The 23524-nt window shown below is 43.4% G+C and overlaps 2 protein-coding genes across 2 annotated transcripts in view; both read left to right on the plus strand.

Moving 5' to 3' along the window:
* Nucleotides 6572–11503, plus strand: LOC109850180 (HIPL1 protein-like). Its single transcript, XM_020420124.1, has 7 exons — nt 6572–6799; nt 6896–7053; nt 7587–8393; nt 8472–8688; nt 9485–9663; nt 10002–10243; nt 10984–11503. Exons 1-7 carry the CDS (start codon nt 6721–6723, stop codon nt 11381–11383), a joined length of 2082 nt encoding a protein of 693 aa, XP_020275713.1. The 5' UTR covers nt 6572–6720; the 3' UTR covers nt 11384–11503.
* LOC109848087 (HIPL1 protein-like) overlaps nt 12883–23524 on the plus strand; it is a 19553-nt gene continuing 8911 nt past the window's right edge. Inside the window, exons 1-2 of the mRNA XM_020417405.1 lie at nt 12883–13267; nt 13358–13515. Of these exons, the coding sequence (XP_020272994.1) occupies nt 13186–13267; nt 13358–13515 (240 nt within the window). The 5' untranslated portion in view covers nt 12883–13185. The remainder of the gene's footprint in view (nt 13268–13357; nt 13516–23524) is intronic.

The raw sequence follows: 23524 nt of genomic DNA on the forward strand, positions 1-23524 counted from the left end.
TAAACTCTTTCCTAAAATACCGTTGCGAGTGCTGTGTGTTGACAAAATATTTTCTTTTTTCATACTATCAATCTAATTCCAAAAATCTAACCTATCAGTACCTATCGGTAAACCAAGGCGATCAATCCTTATAATTTTCAAACAATTTTTTTCAAATTTAAAAGAGATTGACCAATTCTACCAATTTGGTAAGGTTTCAACAGGTACTGAGCTGATGGATGACAATATTTTACACCACTTCAACCTAATAACCTAATTTCAACCCTAAAAATAGCCATTTCACAAATTTCAACTAACTGCTACATCAAAATATTTTCAGATCTGATGTCCATTAAATTCCCCTTGCATTTTACGTTTTTAAAGTTGCTGTTGTGAAAATGACATTTATGCACGGAAAATTTCCATATTTCGATCAAGCAATCACATCAACCAGGACAAAAATTCAAAATCACAATCCAAGTACTCAATTTCAATATTCCAACAATAACTGAGATAACGATAATGACACTTCCCACTCTAATTCCAACAAAAAAAAAACCTAAATTATCAAAATTCCAGCAGAACACTTCAGGGTCCCTCCGAATCTAAACATAAAGCAACAATATCAAACAAATTATCGCCAAAATTGGAAAAATAACCGCGTCATGTGCCGACTACTAGCCGACACGAGCTCGACGACTCGTCCTCCGACGGCGGGCGCCGAGCCTCTCGGCCTCCGACGACCGCGGGCCTCCGCTTTGATCGGTGACCGTCGATTCGGCGACGGAGAGTCTCGGCCGTTGATCTAGGGCCAGGGGGGACGCCGACCAAGGGAACTCCCAGATCTCAGGGATCGGAGTTCGGGAGGATGAGAAGAAGTTGGATCCATTAGGGTTTTGGAGTCCAATTACGCTCACACAATGTTTTTCTTTTTTTTCTTCACCCCCCCCACCCCCCCCCCCCCCCCCCTCCCCCCCCCCCCCCCCCCCGCCCCCCCCCCCCCCCCCCCCCCCCTTTATTTATTTCACTTATTGATGAGTGTAGATCTTCAACGAGATGAACAGCTGTAAGTGAGGAGGCTGACAGAGTTATTCTCGTCATTATTATTAGAATATTTTCAGATTGGTCCCTGTGAATTATAAAAAGCTTTGGATCTGAAGTAGAAGGGTTTTTTCGCGTAGAGATTTAACTATCCTAATTTGCAGATAAAATTAATGTCTTAATGAGAGCTTGTTTATATGTTGAAAGGCTTTGATTAAAAGAACTCTTGGTTTCCAGTTTTAAATATAAAGAAAATAAATTTCTTGAACTTGGTAATTTAGAATGTGGGGATTGACCATGAGAAATTGGCACAAAAAATAAGCAATATAATTTGACTTATATGATTCCGATCCGTATAAAGTAACAATTGAGATATCCATACTATCTTCGATATTGTTATGTATAGCTTCCAAATTTTCCATGTACAATGTTTTGATTTCAGATCCTCTCCACTAAAAAAAATAGTGGAGGGAGAACTACATAATCACAACCATTGATTATCTAGTTGATGATTATGATTTTTTTTTGCAAATTAAGAATGAGTGTCATACACGGGGGGTATGGTAAGTGTTAGATTTAGATTGTATCATAACCGTCTACTAAATAATCAACGCTTGAGATTAAAAGTAGTGGTCTCTCCACTACTTTTTTATAGTGGAGAGGATCCAAATCCTTTGATAAATTTTGTAGTTGAAGCCATGCACGTCATCGGGAAAACTCAATCTTCTAATGAATTTAGAAAAACAACTAAACCCAAGAAGGTTTAATCCAATTTTATTTAACGAATGAAAATCCACCAAATTCGTATATCTTCTTTCTGAAGTGGCGCTTACAACTAGCTGGATAGATTTACATCTTAGGTGCATGTTAACGTTGCCTTGGAAGATTAAGGACCAGCCTATCGCAGATGATCCTCTCTCTCTTAGCGGTAAAACCTCTCGAATCGGCCGACCTCTGTACTCGGGCGAGAGTTCAGAGCTTTTGCTCAGATGAAGAAGGTTGCTCAAAAATAACACCAAAAATATGGACGAAAAATCACTTTTGAAAGCAGAGGATAGAAGAGAGACTTGCAGCGTGCTTTCGAATTCACATTAGGGGTGTATATATAGGGTTGTGCTGGATCCAAGCGCACATTTCCAAATCCGTTACGCACACAAAAAACGTGTAAGCAAGGCGTGCACGCGCATGTGTATTATGCTAAGCTCAAACAATACAAAGCCCAAAATACTATTCAAAGCTCAATAAGAGGTGAAGCAATTTAAACCTCTTACTATTCATGAAACTAGTCCATATAGAACTATTCATGAAGTTAAAATTGCCTTTTCTCCGTGAAGACAAAATTACTTTTTCTCCAACAACATAGCCACCCGGCCCACCCGGCCCCTCCCTAAAATTTGAAATAGACCCCCGGTATTTAGAAACAAAGAAGGCAGACCACAGCCCACTAACTTTCACGGCCTAGCCAAAAGCCCATGGACGCAGATACTATAATCCGTTAGTTCGTCTTGTAATAACAACGACGCATATATATACATACGGTTAAGAAAGAAATTTATTTATTAATCACAATCGTGTGTGTTGCATGCCTTGTAATAATAACCATGCGTATGTATACATATATATGTTGAAAATTGGGGTGTAGCCCATACCTGTCAGCGACGACGAGCTCCTCCGGCGATCTCAGACGAGCTCGAGATCAAGGTTGGACTCGGTCGAAGGCGAAGGCAGGCGAGTTTTTCGAGCGGTCCTCCTGCAGGCGGATTTCGACGGGCTGACGGCGAGCTCGAGCGACTGCTAAAGGCGGATTCGAGACCCCCTCCCCTTTTGCAGGCGAGATGGTTGTAGGCGGTTTTGAGCTCGAACAGGTGTGGAGATCGCCTGTGTGTGGAGAGAGGGACTCTCGCCTGCTGCGGACGTGGAGGCGAAGGCGAAATTTCCCCTGCAAGCTGTGTTGGATCCAGCTGGATCCCATTCCCTCTCAGCCCTAGGGTTTCCCTATTTAAGGGAACCTGAGCACGAGAAGTAGTTGCCTCGTTTTTTTTCTTCTTCTCGTCTCATTTATTCGGGCGGCGGCCATTAAAAGCAGAGCTTCAACGGAGAGATTTTCAGAGGAAAATCTCATGTTTCCTGTAGCGATTAATTTATTGAGGAGAAAAAGAGGAGATTTTACTGTTGTAAAATCTCGCGCCTTTATTTGAACAACAGAGAGTTTCTGTTTGGCTCTTTTTGAGTGATCTCAAGTTTGAGATTTGCTCTTTTACAAGCTTTGTAATCTTCTTCAATATAAAAGAAATTATTTGTGTGGCTCCCGAGGACGTAGGCAAGTTGTTGAACCTCGTTAAAACTCGGTGTTCTTTATTCTTGCAATTAATTTAGATTTGTAGTGATTTCTTTTTTTTTCATTGCTTAACACAAGGTCCGGTAGGGCAAATTCCGCAAGAACGGGTGTCAGAGCGTATCTGAGTTTATCCCCAACAATATAAGGTGGTAAAAATTTTATTTATTAGCGACATCGTACATGTTTGCGTTAACACTTAAGTGTGTTTGAGAGTTCACTAAGGGAAAGGAAAATGGAAGATAAAACATGAAAATGAAATATAATATATTGTTTGGAAGTTTAGTGAAGAGGATAGATGAAAGCTTATTTCGTCGTGTTTGGGAGTTTTAACTAAAGGAATAGAAGAGAAATAAAATGTGTCATAATTAAATATCAGCTGCTGATCCATAGCTATAAATGATCATCGTTTAACCTAACCCGAAATGTCCCTGGGCGGGAGTGGGTGTGGGAGAGGTTGGTGGAGGGGTGCGGGCCGAATTGTTATCTCCTCAAAGGTAAAAAAGAGTTCTACAAGGTGGTAATCGAATTAAATTAAGGTTAGCTTCCAAGCTTTAATTTCGGACACACCACGAAATGGGTAACAGTGCAATCGGGCGGCTGCATACAAACGTCGTAACGTAACTTTGCAAATGACCAATTATTCTTTAACAGTAGTATAGATGCACAAAGAAACTGGCGACGGGAGTAAAAGTAAGGCCCGGTTTGTTTGTCTTTGAGAGGTGATGACGCGCGGTCAGAATCTGTGGCCCGCTTCTGCAAGCCGAAAGCGTGTAAAGATGAGCGTTTTGCTTGAAAAGCTGCCACAGAGTACGACAAAAGGTTAGAATTGTGGTAGGGATTCGGCTTCAAAAAGGAGGAAACAACCTGGCCTAACCTGTACCTTATACAACATTAGAATAATGGAAAGTAGGGCTTTGCAAATGTTGACTGCCGTTGACAGAGCATTGATTGAGCGGAGGAATCACCCATATTGAAGTTCTAACCCAACGCTATGGTTGTTGTCATTTAATTTACTCCGATATCTATTGACTCGTTTATTTTTTTTATTTTAATTGTTGAACTAAAGTGGCCTAAAGAATGTGATGGATTTTTAGATCTAACGAGAGCACATAAGTCAGCCCCCCCCCCCTCCCCCCACCCCCCTTAAGGTCACATAGTGCTTCCGCCCTACTCCAGCGCCAAAACAATCGCCTCAACAACAAATCCATAATTTAACAAGTAATGTGTTTTTAACTTAAATAAATGTGTGGCTAATATAAAGAGGAAAATAAAAAGAAAAGGTAGTTAGTAAAAGTCTTATTTGGATACAGATTTACCAAAATACCCATGGGCTGTGTGAAAATTTACCAAAATATCAATACTAAAAAGCATGAAAAGTCTTCTTTTCACCACCCAAACTTAGCCCAATTTAGTCAGGGATGGGCCCCCGGTATTAAAGCGAAGGTCCTTGTAGCTGTGGGGGGATCGGGAGGATTTGAACCTGTGGTCTCCACTAGACCTCAAGTGAATGCGTTGAGTTGCTGACCAGGTTTCACTTGTCAAAAAAAAAAAAAAAAAAAAACTTATGCGTTGAGTTGCTGACCAGGTTTCACTTGTCAAAAAAAAAAAAAAAAAAGAACTTAAGCCTAATTCTAACTTCTAGAAGCATCTAGGTTTTTGGTCTCATTATCATAATTCTTAGCCTAAGCGCCCTTTGATCATTCTTCCACAAAATTATGATAATATAATAACAACCGTGGTCACAAACATTGGTCTATGATGCGGACTTAATGTGTCAGTATGAGGATGAGATATGACTTATATATTATAAAAGTATTTGTTTGGTTTTTATGGATACACAGCAATTATTGATTTTATTTTTATGTCACATGATCTTATCCTTTTTCTTGCCAGCCCAACGACCAGGCCCAAGGGCTCTTTAACCTATAGCCAGTCATATGTTTATTGTCACTCCTTTTTCTTTTAATGGGTGGTGGAGAATTGTTGGATGTGGTTCTATCTGCATCCAAACCCGAACCTGCTGTCTTTGTTTGCTCAGACGCCATGATAATAATACAAGACAATTTACTAAAAAAAAATGCTAACCTAAACACGTGCATGAGCATGATGGTTCCATTTAGGGCTGTCGAAACGGCCGGCTCGGTCCAACCCAGGCATGTATTTCCGGTCCGGGCAGCCGGGCAAAATGTCGAGACCGGACACGGATGCCTGGTCGAGCCCGGGTTCGGGTTCAGGCCAAATCGGGCCAGGCTCCCGGCCGGCCTGTATTTTTTGTGTTTTTTTTAATTTTTTGGCTAGAATTTGATTAAAAAAATTAGATTAATCTTATTATTTTATATAAGTATGTATTATGTATTATTATATAATTATATATTAGTTATAGAACTATATATATATAAGTATATATAAGTATATATAAGTATACATTAATGATCAACCATACTAAAATTATATAGTATACATTAGAAAATATATATATATATATATATATATATATAGTATATATATATATATATATATATATATATATATACTATATATATAAGTATATACAAGTATATATTTAATGACAGTGTACACTTAAAAATATGTATAACTATACATTAATGACCATATCATACTATATAGAGTTATATATAAAAATATAAAAAATATATAATATGTATACAATATTAAAAACCGGGCCGGGCTTCACCACCTCGGCCCCGAACCGGGGCCCGGAGCCCAGCCGACCCGGATTTTTCAGGCTTTACCCAGGCCCAGCTCGGGTCCGGAGCCAATGCTCATTTGGATACCTCTAGTACCATACTCAACTTTTTTTCAAACTCATGTAAGCTACTAGAAAAAATAAGCATAATATATTTTACGGTTGGTTATAATATTTAAATTTCCTGACACCAGATTACAATCTACTAGAGTAATACTCTCTAATCTTAAAAAAAACTCAGCAACAACAATAAATAGACGAAAGCGAAAACAAATTTATTAAAAAAAAAAGAAAGAAAATTAAACAAAGAAGAATAAGTTCAGGGCCGGGCCGGGCCGGGTAGGGTAGGGTGGATTTTAGGGGCGAGTGGGTGGATTCAAAGACCATTATAAGGTGTTATAGGGTTTACATAGGCCAAATCGTTTTAGATCCGGAACCACAAAACCCACTATCAAACTGCAAAAAAGGTGGGGTGAAAATATAAAACCCCGGTTTTAAATGTGAACCCCATCGTCTCCCCTGTTCTGCTCTCTATCAAAAAACAATGGTCTTCACGTCTTCATTTTTGTGCTTGGTCAAAACTCACTCCAACTTCAAAGCAAACCCCTTTATCTCATTTTTATTTTGAGCTGCGATCACGAAGCCACTGCGGAAAATGGGTTCCCTCCTCTTCTCCGTCCTCATCCTCTGTCTCATTCCCCGTTCGTCTGGGCTTCAGCTATGCACTGATTCCAGTGAGTTCATCTCCTCATCTTGTGAAGCGGGTCCGCTAAAGGTGGGATTTTGAGCGATGGGTTGTGTTTGATTTTGTTTGTTGGTTGTGTTCTCAGTGGCTCCCGTGACGTTGAAGGCTCCTCTGGATTTTTGTGGTTATAATGGGAGTAGCTGCTGCGGCGCTGCTGATGACTCGGCAATCCAGAAGCGGTTCAAGGCCATGAATATCTCTGACTCTGCCTGCTCTTCTCTTGTTCAATCCATTCTTTGTGCTGTAAGCTTGTGTTCTTGTTGAATTATTATTATTTAAATATAATTATTGAAATTCTATTTAATTAACAGGTTATAAAGGTCATACTGGCAGGACTTCATTAATTTGTATGTAGAGTCACTGCGAAAATTTTCGATATGATATTTTGCAATTCGACGCAGTTAATATATTTGGTTTGATAGAAATGGTGACTTGTTGACAATGAATTCTAGTGTTAACAGTAATTGATGGTATTATTAGTATTTCAAAAGAAAAAAAAATCCAACCTGTGCCATGAGTGAAATTGGAAGCACTGGAGCATCAGAGTTTGAAATAACTTGTTCTTTCCTGTAATAAAAAAATCAACTTTTTGAAGAAAACTCACCATGCGGACAAGGGTTACGTCCTGGGGTTCTCCATTTGATTCTGTCAATTTGTGTTACAATTTTTGATGCCATCTACGGATTTATAGCATTTTCCTTAAATTTACATGCATGAAGTAAGATCTGAAATCCTCTGAAATCCATTTGATTCTGTCAATCTGTGTTAAATTACAGAAATGCAATCCATATTCAGCAGATCTATTCGCTACCTCCGGCTCAAAACTCCGAACAATTCCAACACTCTGCAACTCTACTTCCTCCATTAGCACTGCAGAATCCAAAGACACTTCAGCCGACTTCTGTGCACAAGTCTGGGACACTTGCAAAGATATATCAATAACCAACTCCCCTTTTGCTCCAAAATTGCAAGGAAGTACTCCAGAATCCTCGTCGTCGTCTTCTTCATCCAAGCTCACTGATCTCTGGCAATCGAAATCAGACTTTTGCAGCTCATTCGGAGGCTCATCAGATGAAAATTCACTGTGTTTCACTGGAAAATCAACATTTTTCAACAATTCGACGACAAATTCTCCTCCCCCTAAAGGACTTTGTCTAGAGAGAATTGGCAATGGATCTTATCTCAACATGGCACCTCATCCCGATGGATCAAATCGCGTATTTTTAGCTAATCAAGCCGGTAGAATTTGGCTTGCAACTGTACCTGAACAAGGATCCGGAGGAACATTGGATTTTGATGAGTCCAGTCCTTTTTTGGATATAACTGATGAAGTTCTATTTGACTCTCAATTTGGGGTTATGGGTCTTGCATTTCATCCGGATTTTGCTAATAATGGACGGTTTTTTGCTTCGTTTACTTGCGATAAGGTTCAGTCTTCTAGTTGTTCAGGGAGATGTGCTTGTAATACTGATGTTGGTTGCGATCCTTCGAAGCTTGGGTCTGAAAATGGAATCCAACCTTGTCAGTATCAAACTGTGATTGCTGAGTTTAGTGCAAATAGTTCATCGTCAACGCCCTCTAAGGTACATATACTGTATTTCTCAAGCGGTTAAGATTGCATTGATTAAAAAAATTAAGGGGTTTTTTCTTTTCTTCTGTAGGCGACGGATGCTAGTCCATCCGAAGTACGAAGAATTTTTACAATGGGTCTTCCTTTTACATCACACCATGGAGGGCAAATTCTATTTGGACCTGAAGATGGATATTTGTACTACATGATGGGAGATGGAGGGCGAAAAGGAGATCCTTTCAACTTTTCGCAGGATAAAAAATCATTGCTTGGGAAAATTATGAGGCTTGATGTCAATAACATACCAAGTGAGTTTTCGGAAAGAAATATTGTTTAGGATGTTTAATTTATTTTACTTTTCCGAATGTATCTATATATTTGTTTATTTACTTCGGTGATGTTGTTAAATTATTTGATTACTGATGAGTTTTCATATGCTGTAACTCTTCACTCATACTTGCTTTGTGAGGAAATCGCATGCTTATTATCCTTTTATGCACGATTGTTTCCCTAAAATCTTGTATCTTTTAGCTAAACATTCTCAGTTTGAGTTATATTCATGTTGCAGATAACCCATATTTGGGATATTTTCATATATACCCCATAAATTATAGGTATTTGCAAAAATACCCCCAAATCTTAGTATTTCAAAACTACTACTCAAATCATCATCTTTGTGACCCTTAAAATCAACAAATCATCAATTTGGTGCTAAAATTTTGACTGTTTTGTTGATATTTTTTACATTGTGATTACAAATTAGCTTATCAAAGTTGATGATTAATTGCTTTGAGGGTAACTCCAAAAGTGATGATATGAGGGGTAGTTTTGTAAATACTAAGATTTAAAGGATATATTTGCAAATACCCATGATGTAAGGGATATATATGCAAATAACCATACTTACGTACATTTGCAATTGGAAAAAAAATGATACATTATGACATGAAAATTGTAAAGTATCGTTATTGACTTATTAGAGTGTGACGTGCTTTCTTCAGTTGGAAGCTGAATAAAACAAATATGACGGTTTATTTTATGCAAATTTTGCTTACACTACTGCTAACTCTTAAGGATTTACAGAATTTTGTGATTGATTTCTAGGTGAAACTCAGATAAGTGACCTGGGTCTATGGGGAAACTACTCAATTCCTAAAGACAATCCATCTGCTCAAGATAAAGATCTACAAGGTGAAATCTGGGCATTGGGTCTAAGAAATCCATGGCGATGCAGTTTCGATTCAAACAAGCCTTCTTACTTTTATTGTGCAGATGTTGGCGAGGTAACATAACTACATACTTTAATGAACTTTCATCAATATCCAAAGGGTTAATTAAACACAGACCCGATTTAGTATCGTTGTTTAGACCCCAGGTTTAATTTCTTTTGACTCTTTACCTAAGGTGAAATTCTGGCAGATAATTGCCCTTAGCTGAAATCAATGAGTCTACTTGAGGGTAAAAGAGTCATTTGATACTACAAGAGTGTGCATGTGTAATTAACCCATAACCAAAATATGCTATATGTTCTTTTTACCCTATAATGTTGGCCAAGCCAAAATGGTTAACTCTTCATAAACTGGTATATATAATATCTGACGTGCACGTTACACGATAACAGGATACATATGAAGAAGTAGATTTGATCACTAAAGGGGGAAACTATGGATGGCGAGTATATGAGGGTCCTCTTCGTTATAATCCCCCTTCAACTCCCGGAGGAAATACATCTGCGTCCTCTATCAATGCCATACCTCCAGTCATGGGCTACACTCACTCTGACTTGAATAACAGTGTTGGATCGGCTTCAATCACTGGCGGGTACGTGTACAGGTCCATGACAGACCCGTGCATGTTCGGAAGGTAGATTTCTTTGTTTTCCCCTTTATATAATATGGGTTATAAACTTTTTTCCCTATACATTGATTCAGAAGTCTTGACTAGTCTGTTTCTCTTCACACTGCGCTTCTCCTTCTTCTCTCCATGTCTCTTCATGTATATTCTGTGTCTATTTTCTCTAGTTGATGAATGGGGTGAATTTGAATTTCACAAGATCCCCTTGAACTTTAGAGCGTTTAGCACAAAGCTCCCTGAACTTTATAAATCAGAGACACTTCCTTGAACTTGTTTCGTTAAATTACTGTGACTGACAACGTTTACTTTGGGTAAATTGCAGGTAACCCCCTCCATCAGTACCTTCAGCAGCAGATAATTCTGCTCTCAACTCATTTGTTAGCACTTAGCGCTCTCTGAATTTTCATATTCAGGAAGGTAAGCTGTCATGAACCGAGGAGAGCTAAGTGCTAATAAATGAGATGATAGGGGCCATCTGCTATTGAAGGTATATTTAAGGGGAGTTATCTGCACCTTTAAGTTGTCTCGTGTTTCGCATGTGAAATGCTTGGCCAGTTTTGCCTTTTATGGAGAGATTTTTTCCATGTTAGGATTGCTAGAGACTAATAATGGTATCTTAGGCATTTTTACCCTTCACATCAAAGCCTTATACTTTATGAAGTCCAGTTTTTGTGAAATTTATCCTAATAAATTTCACAGATATCTTGCCCTTGTTACTACAAAATCCTAACCTATGCTCTTTGTTTCAGGTATTTGTATGCAGATCTTTATGCAGGAGCGATGTGGGCAGGCATCGAAAACCCAGAAAACAGTGGAAATTATACGGCCAACATGATTCCTTTCAGCTGTTCAAAACGATCTCCAATCCCTTGTGAAACTGTTGCAGGGAGCTCTCTCCCAGCTCTAGGATATATATACTCATTTGCTGAAGACAATAATAAAGATTTGTTCGTGTTGACGAGCAAAGGTGTGTATAGAGTTGTACCTCCTAGTCACTGCAGTTACAGCTGTCCAAAGGAGAAGATAACCAACAATAACAATCCAGCACCGGGGCCTTTGTCGTCTGCAGGCAAAATTTTGAACCAGCAAATGAATCTGAGATACTTGTTCGTGTTTGTTTTCGTTGTTTTGTTGAATTTTAGGTTTTAAATAGGTTATTTTGTATGTATAATATGATAATGTTTCTATTTGTAAGAGATTTTGATTCATAATGAGGTTGTTGTGTGTTGTAAATTTACAGTATTTCTGCGATTTGCTAATTTTTATTGACTGTGGTATGTTGTAATTTATGGTTATGGGCTTCTCAGTCTTACATGCGCTAGAGATTATAGCCTGCATAAAAATACACAAATTTCATTGATAGTGAATGGTATGGTAACATTTAACTGTTTTGATCAATTTACTTCTTGTTACTCGACCGATAAGAACTTTACAGAGATCTTGGATTTTAAAAAAAATACTTTTGTAGAGAATGTCACGAATCTTTCTTATTCCAACTAATTATTGGAGAGAAATATTCCTAGATTCTTAGAGGAGTTATTGAATTTGTCACACTTCCATGCACCAAACAAGTTGATGGTGAAGAAATATAGGAAACAGCAAAGAATCAGCCAGGCAGACTGGCGGTCGACCGCGAACGTGCACAAGTGCAAGTAGGATTCGGAGCTGATGGCGGTCGCCCGCCGTGGTCGACCGTGGATGACTGTAATCGATTTTAGTCTCGGGTTTGTGGTTCGGTTGACCGCCGCGGTCGATCGCGAACCTGCGCGGTCGACCGCAGTCTGTTTGGGCTGGGCCTTTTGGTTTTTGACCCGGTTCGTTTTTGGGTTTATATATAAATCAAACCTGATTGATTAGGGTAATGTAAGGACGATTTTGAGCAGTCTTTGTGAGAGGATTATTGCATCCAATTGTGGGAGAGTTGTGAGAGATCTAGAGCTTTGTTTTAGGGTTTGATCGGTGAGATTTGTAACTCTATTTGTATTCTCTTGATTTCTAATAGTAAGAACTCCCCCCCCCCCCCCCCCCCCCCCCTTGCCCCGTGGACGTAGGCAACTTGCCGAACCACGTAAATCTCTTGTTCTTGCTGTGGTTGTGTTTTGCTTATTAGTTGTGGTTTATCTCGAGTTATTGTTCGTGTTGCATAAGAAATCTTCCGCCGCGCACAACAGATGGTATGGGGTCATAGTAAAGATTAAGGAGGCCTATCTTTTTGTTCCTTTTAATGTTTTATAGCTATTTTGTTGTTTATTTCTGTTTATTACTTGACATATTTACTTCAAGCAAATAAAAAGGTGAAACTTTTAAGTTCATGAACTGTGAAATTGAAGCCGTTGCCCATCATCATGCATAGTCTCAACGTTCAACAGAGCCCACTTGAAGCTTACAGAACGAGGATTAAGGTAAATTATTATTAGGACCAGGATTATGCAAGACTTCAGCTAGAAAAAAAATTGAGATCAGCATACGATCTTAAGGCATATGTAACGGAATCTGGACGAGGTATCAAAGTGAAATAAGATTAAAACTTTGAGGTATCGAAGTGTTAAAGAAATATTTTGGGTATCAGAGTGATAAAGGGTAAAACTTTAGAAAAAGAACAAAGATTTTTTAGCTATTTACGAAGCAAGCATCAAATAGATTTCCCCTTATTTGCTCTTTCACACTGAAATTTTTAATATTTAGCTCTTTTTATTTCAATCACCCTCCCTTCGTCAAACCCAATAAATCTAATAAAAATCCATCGCCATCCTCTACTAGTTGACTTCAAACCCCGTTGATGTTGATCTCTCTTGCCAACAATCTCAAATTCCTTCAACTAATCTCTTCACACAGACAAGCCAGATTTAAATTCGAAAATAACCAGTTAGTCTCCCCCCACTCGCCATTAATTTATTCGTCATCATCACCGATAAAAAGTCCATGGCTTTCAGAGCGAGACGTTGTTTCTGATGATGGGTTCCCTCCTCTGTGCAACCCTCTTCCTTGTCTTCATCCAATGCTCGTATTCCCTCCAATTATGCGCAGATTCCAGTGGGTTTTCTCTATTTTCCTCTGATTTTCAGTAAATTATGATATGGGTTTTTTTTTCTTCTTCTCATTTTTGTGTTTGGTACCGTGTAGGGGCTCCTGCGAGCTTGAAAGCTCCTCTGGAGTTTTGCGGTTACAGTGGGAGTAGCTGCTGCAGCGGAAAAGATGACTCTGCAATCAAGAAGCAGTTTGAGGGCATGAACGTCTCTGATTCTGCCTGTGCTTCTCTTGTTCGATCCATTCTCTGTGCTGTAAGTTGATTGAAGTTCTTTTTTTTTTCTTTTTTTTTTTTGGTGGGTGTGGAGATTATTTGGTCAAGGGTGAGTTGGGCATGAGAAATTTGTATTTCTTTGTTTATCTGTCTATTTTATGTAATATATATACCATAGGATCTTATCTCCGAGTGTAATTTAGAAGAGTAAGAAGGGATACGTTGAGATGTAAATGTGTGTATTATTACAGTGGGATTTCCAAATTTTAGCTTCAAATTGGATCAAGAATGTCTGTTTTGTATTAGCTCTGTGACGATGGAAAATAATTGAGGTCCTGAAGTATGTTCATCAATCAAAACAACCGGTAGGTTTCAGGCTAGAGTATCGAGGATTATCGGCTCTAAATCTGGCTGAAAGGGCTATAGAAGCCTTAGTTGTTGGATTTAATCTAATAAATCTATTTGTGGGCACATATGATTAATCAATGTGTATTGCTATCTTTCAGGATAACCCACTAAAGTGATCAATTAAGTTGGGTTAATTTGGTATTTAAATAAGTCATGGGGTTATATGTGCAGATACCAGGTTGTAATTGTAATTTATTGAGGGGCTAAATTACAAAAGTACAACATCTATAAATAAGGGGTTATGGTCCCTAACCTAGGGTTACATTCTCTAATTCTCTTCACCCCCATCTAAGAGAGAAATTCGGATTTAGAGGAACCCTAAGGTTAGAAGATCCAACACCCATCTTGGATTCAGGTATAAGCTTCCGCTCTTTTGATTTTTGTTAATCTCTTTGAATTAATCATGGCTATATGGTTTTAGATCTCAAGTTTATGATGTAGATCTAACAAGTGGTATCAGAGCCACCTTGATTAATTCTTAGGGATTTAAGTTTTATTGGGTTTTTGATCTTAAATCTCTGGTTAAAGATTCAATTTTTTGGGTTCGGATGAACAGTAATGTTCTCGGATGAACAGTAATGTTCGGTGAACAGTAACGAAATTTTTTTCGGATGAACAGTAAAGTATTTTTTTTCGGATGAACAGTAACTGAATTTTTTGGATTTTTCTTTGATTTTTCCTTCAATTTTTTCCAATTCTGGATCTGTTTTGAAAATAAAAATCAAAGGTTTTTGGGTTTGTCGGTGGCGGTTTCAATTTGAAACCCTAAGGGTTCATGGCGAAAATTAAGGAGGTGGTTACCTCAAACGAACCTCGCGTTCGTTCAATTTTAACCGAGCTTCGCGCTCAACGAACCTCGCGTTCGTTCTAAGGTGAACCTCGCGTTCAACTCAGGTGAGCTTCAAGCTCAATTTTAACGAACCTCGCGTTCGTTCCAAGGTGAACCTCGCGTTCAACTCAGGTGAGCGTCAAGCTCAATTTTAACGAACCTCGCGTTCGTTCCAAGGTGAACCTCGCGTTCAACTCAGGTGAGCGTCAAGCTCAATTTTAACGAACCTCGCGTTCGTTCTAAGGTGAACCTCGCGTTCAACTCAGGTGAGCGTCAAGCTCAATTTTAACGAACCTCGCGTTCGTTCTAAGGTGAACCTCGCGTTCAACTCAGGTGAGCGTCAAGCTCAATTTTTTAACGAACCTCGCGTTCGTTCTTCAGACGAACCTCGCGTTCGTACTTCAGACGAACCTCGCGTTCGTACTTCAGACGAACCTCGCGTTCGTACTTCAGACGAACCTCGCGTTCGTACTTCAGACGAACCTCGCGTTCGTACTTCAGACGAGCCTCGCGTTCGTACTTCAGACGAACCTCGCGTTCGTGCTTCAGACGAGCCTCGCGTTCGAACTTCAGACGAACCTCGCGTTCGTACTTCAGACGAACCTCGCGTTCGTACTTCAGTTGAACCTCGCGTTCGTACTTCAGACGAACCTCGCGTTCGTACTTCAGACGAACCTCGCGTTCGTACTTCAGACGAACCTCGCGTTCGTACTTCAGACGAACCTCGCGTTCGTACTTCAGACGAACCTCGCGTTCGTACTTCAGACGAACCTCGCGTTCGTACTTCAGACGAACCTCGCGTTCGTACTTCAGACGAACCTCGCGTTCGTACTTCAGACGAACCTCGCGTTCGTACTTCAGACGAACCTCGCGTTCGTACTTCAGACGAACCTCGCGTTCGTACTTCAGACGAACCTCGCGTTCGTACTTCAGACGAACCTCGCGTTCGTACTTCAGACGAACCTCGCGTTCGTACTTCAGACGAACCTCGCGTTCGTACTTCAGACGAACCTCGCGTTCGTACTTCAGACGAACCTCGCGTTCGTACTTCAGACGAACCTCGCGTTCGTACTTCAGACGAACCTCGCGTTCGTACTTCAGACGAACCTCGCGTTCGTACTTCAGACGAACCTCGCGTTCGTACTTCAGACGAACCTCGCGTTCGTACTTCAGACGAACCTCGCGTTCGTACTTCAGACGAACCTCGCGTTCGTACTTCAGACGAACCTCGCGTTCGTACTTCAGACGAACCTCGCGTTCGTACTTCAGACGAACCTCGCGTTCGTACTTCAGACGAACCTCGCGTTCGTACTTCAGACGAACCTCGCGTTCGTACTTCAGACGAACCTCGCGTTCGTACTTCAGACGAACCTCGCGTTCGTACTTCAGACGAACCTCGCGTTCGTACTTCAGACGAACCTCGCGTTCGTACTTCAGACGAACCTCGCGTTCGTACTTCAGACGAACCTCGCGTTCGTACTTCAGACGAACCTCGCGTTCGTACTTCAGACGAACCTCGCGTTCGTACTTCAGACGAACCTCGCGTTCGTACTTCAGACGAACCTCGCGTTCGTACTTCAGACGAACCTCGCGTTCGTACTTCAGACGAACCTCGCGTTCGTACTTCAGACGAACCTCGCGTTCGTACTTCAGACGAACCTCGCGTTCGTACTTCAGACGAACCTCGCGTTCGTACTTCAGACGAACCTCGCGTTCGTACTTCAGACGAACCTCGCGTTCGTACTTCAGACGAACCTCGCGTTCGTACTTCAGACGAACCTCGCGTTCGTACTTCAGACGAACCTCGCGTTCGTACTTCAGACGAACCTCGCGTTCGTACTTCAGACGAACCTCGCGTTCGTACTTCAGACGAACCTCGCGTTCGTACTTCAGACGAACCTCGCGTTCGTACTTCAGACGAACCTCGCGTTCGTACTTCAGACGAACCTCGCGTTCGTACTTCAGACGAACCTCGCGTTCGTACTTCAGACGAACCTCGCGTTCGTACTTCAGACGAACCTCGCGTTCGTACTTCAGACGAACCTCGCGTTCGTACTTCAGACGAACCTCGCGTTCGTACTTCAGACGAACCTCGCGTTCGTACTTCAGACGAACCTCGCGTTCGTACTTCAGACGAACCTCGCGTTCGTACTTCAGACGAACCTCGCGTTCGTACTTCAGACGAACCTCGCGTTCGTACTTCAGACGAACCTCGCGTTCGTACTTCAGACGAACCTCGCGTTCGTACTTCAGACGAACCTCGCGTTCGTACTTCAGACGAACCTCGCGTTCGTACTTCAGACGAACCTCGCGTTCGTACTTCAGACGAACCTCGCGTTCGTACTTCAGACGAACCTCGCGTTCGTACTTCAGACGAACCTCGCGTTCGTACTTCAGACGAACCTCGCGTTCGTACTTCAGACGAACCTCGCGTTCGTACTTCAGACGAACCTCGCGTTCGTACTTCAGACGAACCTCGCGTTCGTACTTCAGACGAACCTCGCGTTCGTACTTCAGACGAACCTCGCGTTCGTACTTCAGACGAACCTCGCGTTCGTACTTCAGACGAACCTCGCGTTCGTACTTCAGACGAACCTCGCGTTCGTACTTCAGACGAACCTCGCGTTCGTACTTCAGACGAACCTCGCGTTCGTACTTCAGACGAACCTCGCGTTCGTACTTCAGACGAACCTCGCGTTCGTACTTCAGACGAACCTCGCGTTCGTACTTCAGACGAACCTCGCGTTCGTACTTCAGACGAACCTCGCGTTCGTACTTCAGACGAACCTCGCGTTCGTACTTCAGACGAACCTCGCGTTCGTACTTCAGACGAACCTCGCGTTCGTACTTCAGACGAACCTCGCGTTCGTACTTCAGACGAACCTCGCGTTCGTACTTCAGACGAACCTCGCGTTCGTACTTCAGACGAACCTCGCGTTCGTACTTCAGACGAACCTCGCGTTCGTACTTCAGACGAACCTCGCGTTCGTACTTCAGACGAACCTCGCGTTCGTACTTCAGACGAACCTCGCGTTCGTACTTCAGACGAACCTCGCGTTCGTACTTCAGACGAACCTCGCGTTCGTACTTCAGACGAACCTCGCGTTCGTACTTCAGACGAACCTCGCGTTCGTACTTCAGACGAACCTCGCGTTCGTACTTCAGACGAACCTCGCGTTCGTACTTCAGACGAACCTCGCGTTCGTACTTCAGACGAACCTCGCGTTCGTACTTCAGACGAACCTCGCGTTCGTACTTCAGACGAACCTCGCGTTCGTACTTCAGACGAACCTCGCGTTCGTACTTCAGACGAACCTCGCGTTCGTACTTCAGACGAACCTCGCGTTCGTACTTCAGACGAACCTCGCGTTCGTACTTCAGACGAACCTCGCGTTCGTACTTCAGACGAACCTCGCGTTCGTACTTCAGACGAACCTCGCGTTCGTACTTCAGACGAACCTCGCGTTCGTACTTCAGACGAACCTCGCGTTCGTACTTCAGACGAACCTCGCGTTCGTACTTCAGACGAACCTCGCGTTCGTACTTCAGACGAACCTCGCGTTCGTACTTCAGACGAACCTCGCGTTCGTACTTCAGACGAACCTCGCGTTCGTACTTCAGACGAACCTCGCGTTCGTACTTCAGACGAACCTCGCGTTCGTACTTCAGACGAACCTCGCGTTCGTACTTCAGACGAACCTCGCGTTCGTACTTCAGACGAACCTCGCGTTCGTACTTCAGACGAACCTCGCGTTCGTACTTCAGACGAACCTCGCGTTCGTACTTCAGACGAACCTCGCGTTCGTACTTCAGACGAACCTCGCGTTCGTACTTCAGACGAACCTCGCGTTCGTACTTCAGACGAACCTCGCGTTCGTACTTCAGACGAACCTCGCGTTCGTACTTCAGACGAACCTCGCGTTCGTACTTCAGACGAACCTCGCGTTCGTACTTCAGACGAACCTCGCGTTCGTACTTCAGACGAACCTCGCGTTCGTACTTCAGACGAACCTCGCGTTCGTACTTCAGACGAACCTCGCGTTCGTACTTCAGACGAACCTCGCGTTCGTACTTCAGACGAACCTCGCGTTCGTACTTCAGACGAACCTCGCGTTCGTACTTCAGACGAACCTCGCGTTCGTACTTCAGACGAACCTCGCGTTCGTACTTCAGACGAACCTCGCGTTCGTACTTCAGACGAACCTCGCGTTCGTACTTCAGACGAACCTCGCGTTCGTACTTCAGACGAACCTCGCGTTCGTACTTCAGACGAACCTCGCGTTCGTACTTCAGACGAACCTCGCGTTCGTACTTCAGACGAACCTCGCGTTCGTACTTCAGACGAACCTCGCGTTCGTACTTCAGACGAACCTCGCGTTCGTACTTCAGACGAACCTCGCGTTCGTACTTCAGACGAACCTCGCGTTCGTACTTCAGACGAACCTCGCGTTCGTACTTCAGACGAACCTCGCGTTCGTACTTCAGACGAACCTCGCGTTCGTACTTCAGACGAACCTCGCGTTCGTACTTCAGACGAACCTCGCGTTCGTACTTCAGACGAACCTCGCGTTCGTACTTCAGACGAACCTCGCGTGGGATTTTCTTGGCTTGGATCGACCACCAGAGCTTTCTTCTAGCCTTGGCTATTAACCGATCTTCGGTTCAAATCAACTCTTTTACAGAGTTCTTCTAAACTCGTTCTGAGTTCTCAAACTTGCCACGCAAGTTCTCCACAACGTCAAATCGTGAGGAGAAGACATCGTTCCAGTGAATCAAGACGTGCGGATCGTCAACGGAGAGCAAACTCGACGCGAGCATTCGAGGGAGGCACTCCATCGCCACCGTGAAGAACCCAGTTTTAAACAAAGGGGAAAATCCAATTCGTTTTCCTCTCTTTTGTAATCAAGTTGTAACCGAGATCAAAGGAATCAAAGTCACATTTTCTTTATTCTCTTCTTTACAATTTTTCCAACAAACAAAAGATGGCGACTCCGCGCAATCCGATGTTCATCTCACTGGAACAACTGTCGAAACTCTCGTGGTAGAGTTTGATCAAGCCAAGTTTGAGGAGGCTATCTCTTCCGGATCCCTTAGCCCCAAGGCTATGCGCAAGATCCACAAAGTCTCCAAGGAGACTAAATCTCTAACTGTTGCTGGAGTGCCGAAGAAAGTCCTCTCCTTTGGCCAAAATTTGTCGAACAGTCACTCTGCTTCAGGAGCGAGCTTAGCCTCTGCCGAACTCGCACAGCGAGTTGAATGTCCCACATCCGCGTCAGCACGATGTGCTACAGGCCATAAACGGCTTAGAGAGGAGACGAGCTCCATAAACGCCGATGATGCCTCTGCAAAAGCCTTAAAACAGGCCAAGAAGAACGCTGCTCGGCGAAGAAGAAGGTCTCAGCGACGAGCACAACTTCGAGAAAGTCGATTCTCCAACCAACGCGAACTTCGCGTTCGTGAGCCCAAACGCGACCCTGAGCCCAAACATGAGCTTCGCGAGAACCAGATTGAACGCGGCCCTCAATGGCGCGTTTTACTTCCAAAACGCGGACCTCAAGTCTACATTGAACGCGAACTTCAACTTCGCGTTTCCCAGTCAAAACTCGACCCTCGCGTCGGCCATGAAGAACGCGACCCTCATGTCGCCAAACCAAAACGCGACCCTCGCGTTTCAAGTGCCAAACGCGACCTTCGCGTTTCAAGTGCCAGACGCGACCCTCATGTCGCCAAACCAAAACGCGACCTTCGTGTTTCAAGTGCCAGACGCGACCCTCGTGTTTCAAGTGCCAAACGCGACCTTCGCGTCCCAGGTGCTAAACACGATCTTCGTGTCCCAAGTGCTAAACGCGACTCTCGCATTTCATTGATAAAATGCGAGACACCGAATACTCTGCGTAGCGCGACTAGATTAAGGGGCAGATATAAAAATTCTATGGATTCAAGGCACCTTAACCAAATCCATGTTCACCAAGAGCCAATCTTGTCTGATCATGGACTGGGGGTTCCAGTTCAAACCTCACGATCAGTGAGTAATTCTCCTCGAATCTTTATAACAGATTCGAGAGAGTTCACATCGAGAGCAAGACCGATGCAACAAGTCATTCGTTCATTCCAACGTGAACGACTGATTCCTACGGTCCTCTCGGGATGCCAATGCTGCTCATATGCAGCCCAACTGCTAGTGTTCAACCAATTTACGAACGTTGCTTTACCCAACCAACGACGGCGTTCACACAAGAAGAAGACTTCTGAGGATGAATACCTTAGAGTCACTTCTAACATGATCGGCAGAGGGAGATCATCAGTTCCTAGTTCCGATGAGTCAGAGAACGATCAGTCTCCTGGCTTGAAAGACTTCCTGAATAAGTCTGATGGAGTTTATCAACATACTCGGACGCGAACAGGAGCCATTCCCCCTGTCAACTATCGGAGTTTAGCCAGGGGAACCAATTCCAATGATGAACACTCAGCCATTGCAGAGTCCCAGTCATCAAGCTCTTTTGTTGAACATGAGAGCTACGCTTATATGACGGGAAACCATGAAGATCTCGCGAAGAGACTTGATGAGCAGGAGGCCATGCTCAAATCTCAGCAAGAGGCCATCAATGAACTCCTGGCCCTGTTGACTCAACTCGTCGCAGACAAGGCCAAATCTCAGAAGACAGATTCGCCACTCAGGCAAGAATCTTCCCGAAGGGAAAGAACGTCTTCGTCCCGACCTCACACAAGCAAAGGGAAGGGAAAAATGGTTGATGACACGGCTTCTGACCAAGAAGCCCACAACCTGGAATCTTCCTCTGATGAAGGAAGAGAGACGGAGTATGAGCAAAATCCTCAGTCGGCTAAAATCGAGGAATTGGAAGCCCGCCTCAATGTCATTGCTAACAGAAGCGAGCTCCAAGATGAGGGAGTTGTCAGGCCCTACCCTGCCGAATGGGACGCAGCCCCTTATCCTCCAAATCTCAACCAGATCCATGTTTACCAAGAGCCAGTCCTGTCCAATCATGGACTGGGGGTTCCAGTTCAAACCTCACAATCAGTGAGTAATTCTCCTCGAATCTTTATAACAGATTCGAGAGAGTTCACATCGAGAGAAAGATCGAATCATTCGTTCATTCCAATGTGAACGGCTGATTCCTACGGTCCTCTCGGGATGTCAATGCTGCTCATATGCGGCCAAACTGTTGGTGTTCGACCAATTTACGAACGTTGCTTTGCCCAACCAACGACGATGTTCTCACAGGAAGAAGTCTCCAGAGACCGAATATCTTGGGGTCACTATCAATGTGATCAGCAGAGGGAAAGCCTCATGTCCTAGTTCCGATGACTCTGAGACAAGTCGTTCACCGACCGTCAGAGAAATCGCTAACGAGTTTGAAGGAGTCTACCAACGCACTCGGACACGAACAAGAGCCATTCTCCCTGTCAACTATCGGAGGCTAGCCAGAGGAACCAATTCCGATGATGAACACTCAGCCATTGCAGAGTCCCAGTCATCAAGCTCTTTTGTTGAACATGAGAGCTACGCTTATATGACGGGAAACCATGAAGATCTCGCGAAGAGACTTGATGAGCAGGAGGCCATGCTCAAATCTCAGCAAGAGGCCATCAATGAACTCCTGGCCCTGTTGACTCAAATCGTCGCAGACAAGGCCAAATCTCAGAAGACAGATTCGCCACTCAGGCAAGAATCTTCCCGAAGGGAAAGAACGTCTTCATCCCGACCTCACACAAGCAAAGGAAAGGGAAAAGCGGTTGATGATACGGCTTCTGACCGAAGGCCACAAACGTCTTCGTCCCGACCTCACACAAGCAAAGGGAAGGGAAAAATGGTTGATGACACGGCTTCTGACCAAGAAGCCCACAACCTGGAATCTTCCTCTGATGAAGGAAGAGAGACGGAGTATGAGCAAAATTCTCAGTCGGCTAAAATCGAGGAATTGGAAGCCCGCCTCAATGTCATTGCTAACAGAAGCGAGCTCCAAGATGAGGGAGTTGTCAGGCCCTACCCTGCCGAATGGGACGCAACCCCTCATCCTCCAAAATTCGAAGTCCCGACGCTGCAAACGTTTGACGGGACGGGATCACCGAACCAACATATTTATCATTTCAAGTCACAGACTGGAAATGTAATATCAAACGATGCCATACTGGCTCGATTGTTCATTGGCACCCTTAAGGGAGTTGCCTTTGAATGGTTCAGGAAACTACCTGTCGGATGTATCCAAAAGTGGGCGGATCTAGAGAGACTCTTCCTGTCGAGATTCTTTGAAGAGGATACGGAAGTCTCCATCCATACCCTTCTCGCCACTAAGCAGAAGAAGAGGGAATCCGTCAAAGCCTTCGTCAAAAGGTTCCGAACCATGGCTCTCCGGTGTTCGTCAGGTATGACACAGTCTACACTGGTAGAGACCTGTCGGCACAACTTGCAGACCGACCTCCTCGCCCGAATAGGAGTTGCAGAATGTCGTTCCTGGAGACAACTGATCTCTCAAGGCGAACAGGCTCAAAAGATCATTGTCAGGATCAAAGCTGAAGAACAAAGTAAGCAGGATCAGCCCGAGCAATCGGACCAAGCCCAATCTTCTCCTGAGCAATCGAGCCAAGCTCAATCTTCTCAGTCAGAACCAGAAGATACCACGGATGCTGAAGCCAATCCTTTCCAATAGGATTGCGGGTCCAATAACTATCACGTTAACGGTTACCTCTGATAGTCAAACTCGTTAGATAATGGCTCACTAGGCGATGTGTCATGTCTACCCTTTTCTCCCCTTGTACTTGTTCAAGACTGGGGGTTGGTTTATTGGTAGTT

Source organism: Asparagus officinalis, chromosome 7 (genome assembly GCF_001876935.1).
Source record: "Asparagus officinalis chromosome 7, Aspof.V1, whole genome shotgun sequence".
Taxonomy (NCBI): Eukaryota; Viridiplantae; Streptophyta; class Magnoliopsida; order Asparagales; family Asparagaceae; genus Asparagus; species Asparagus officinalis.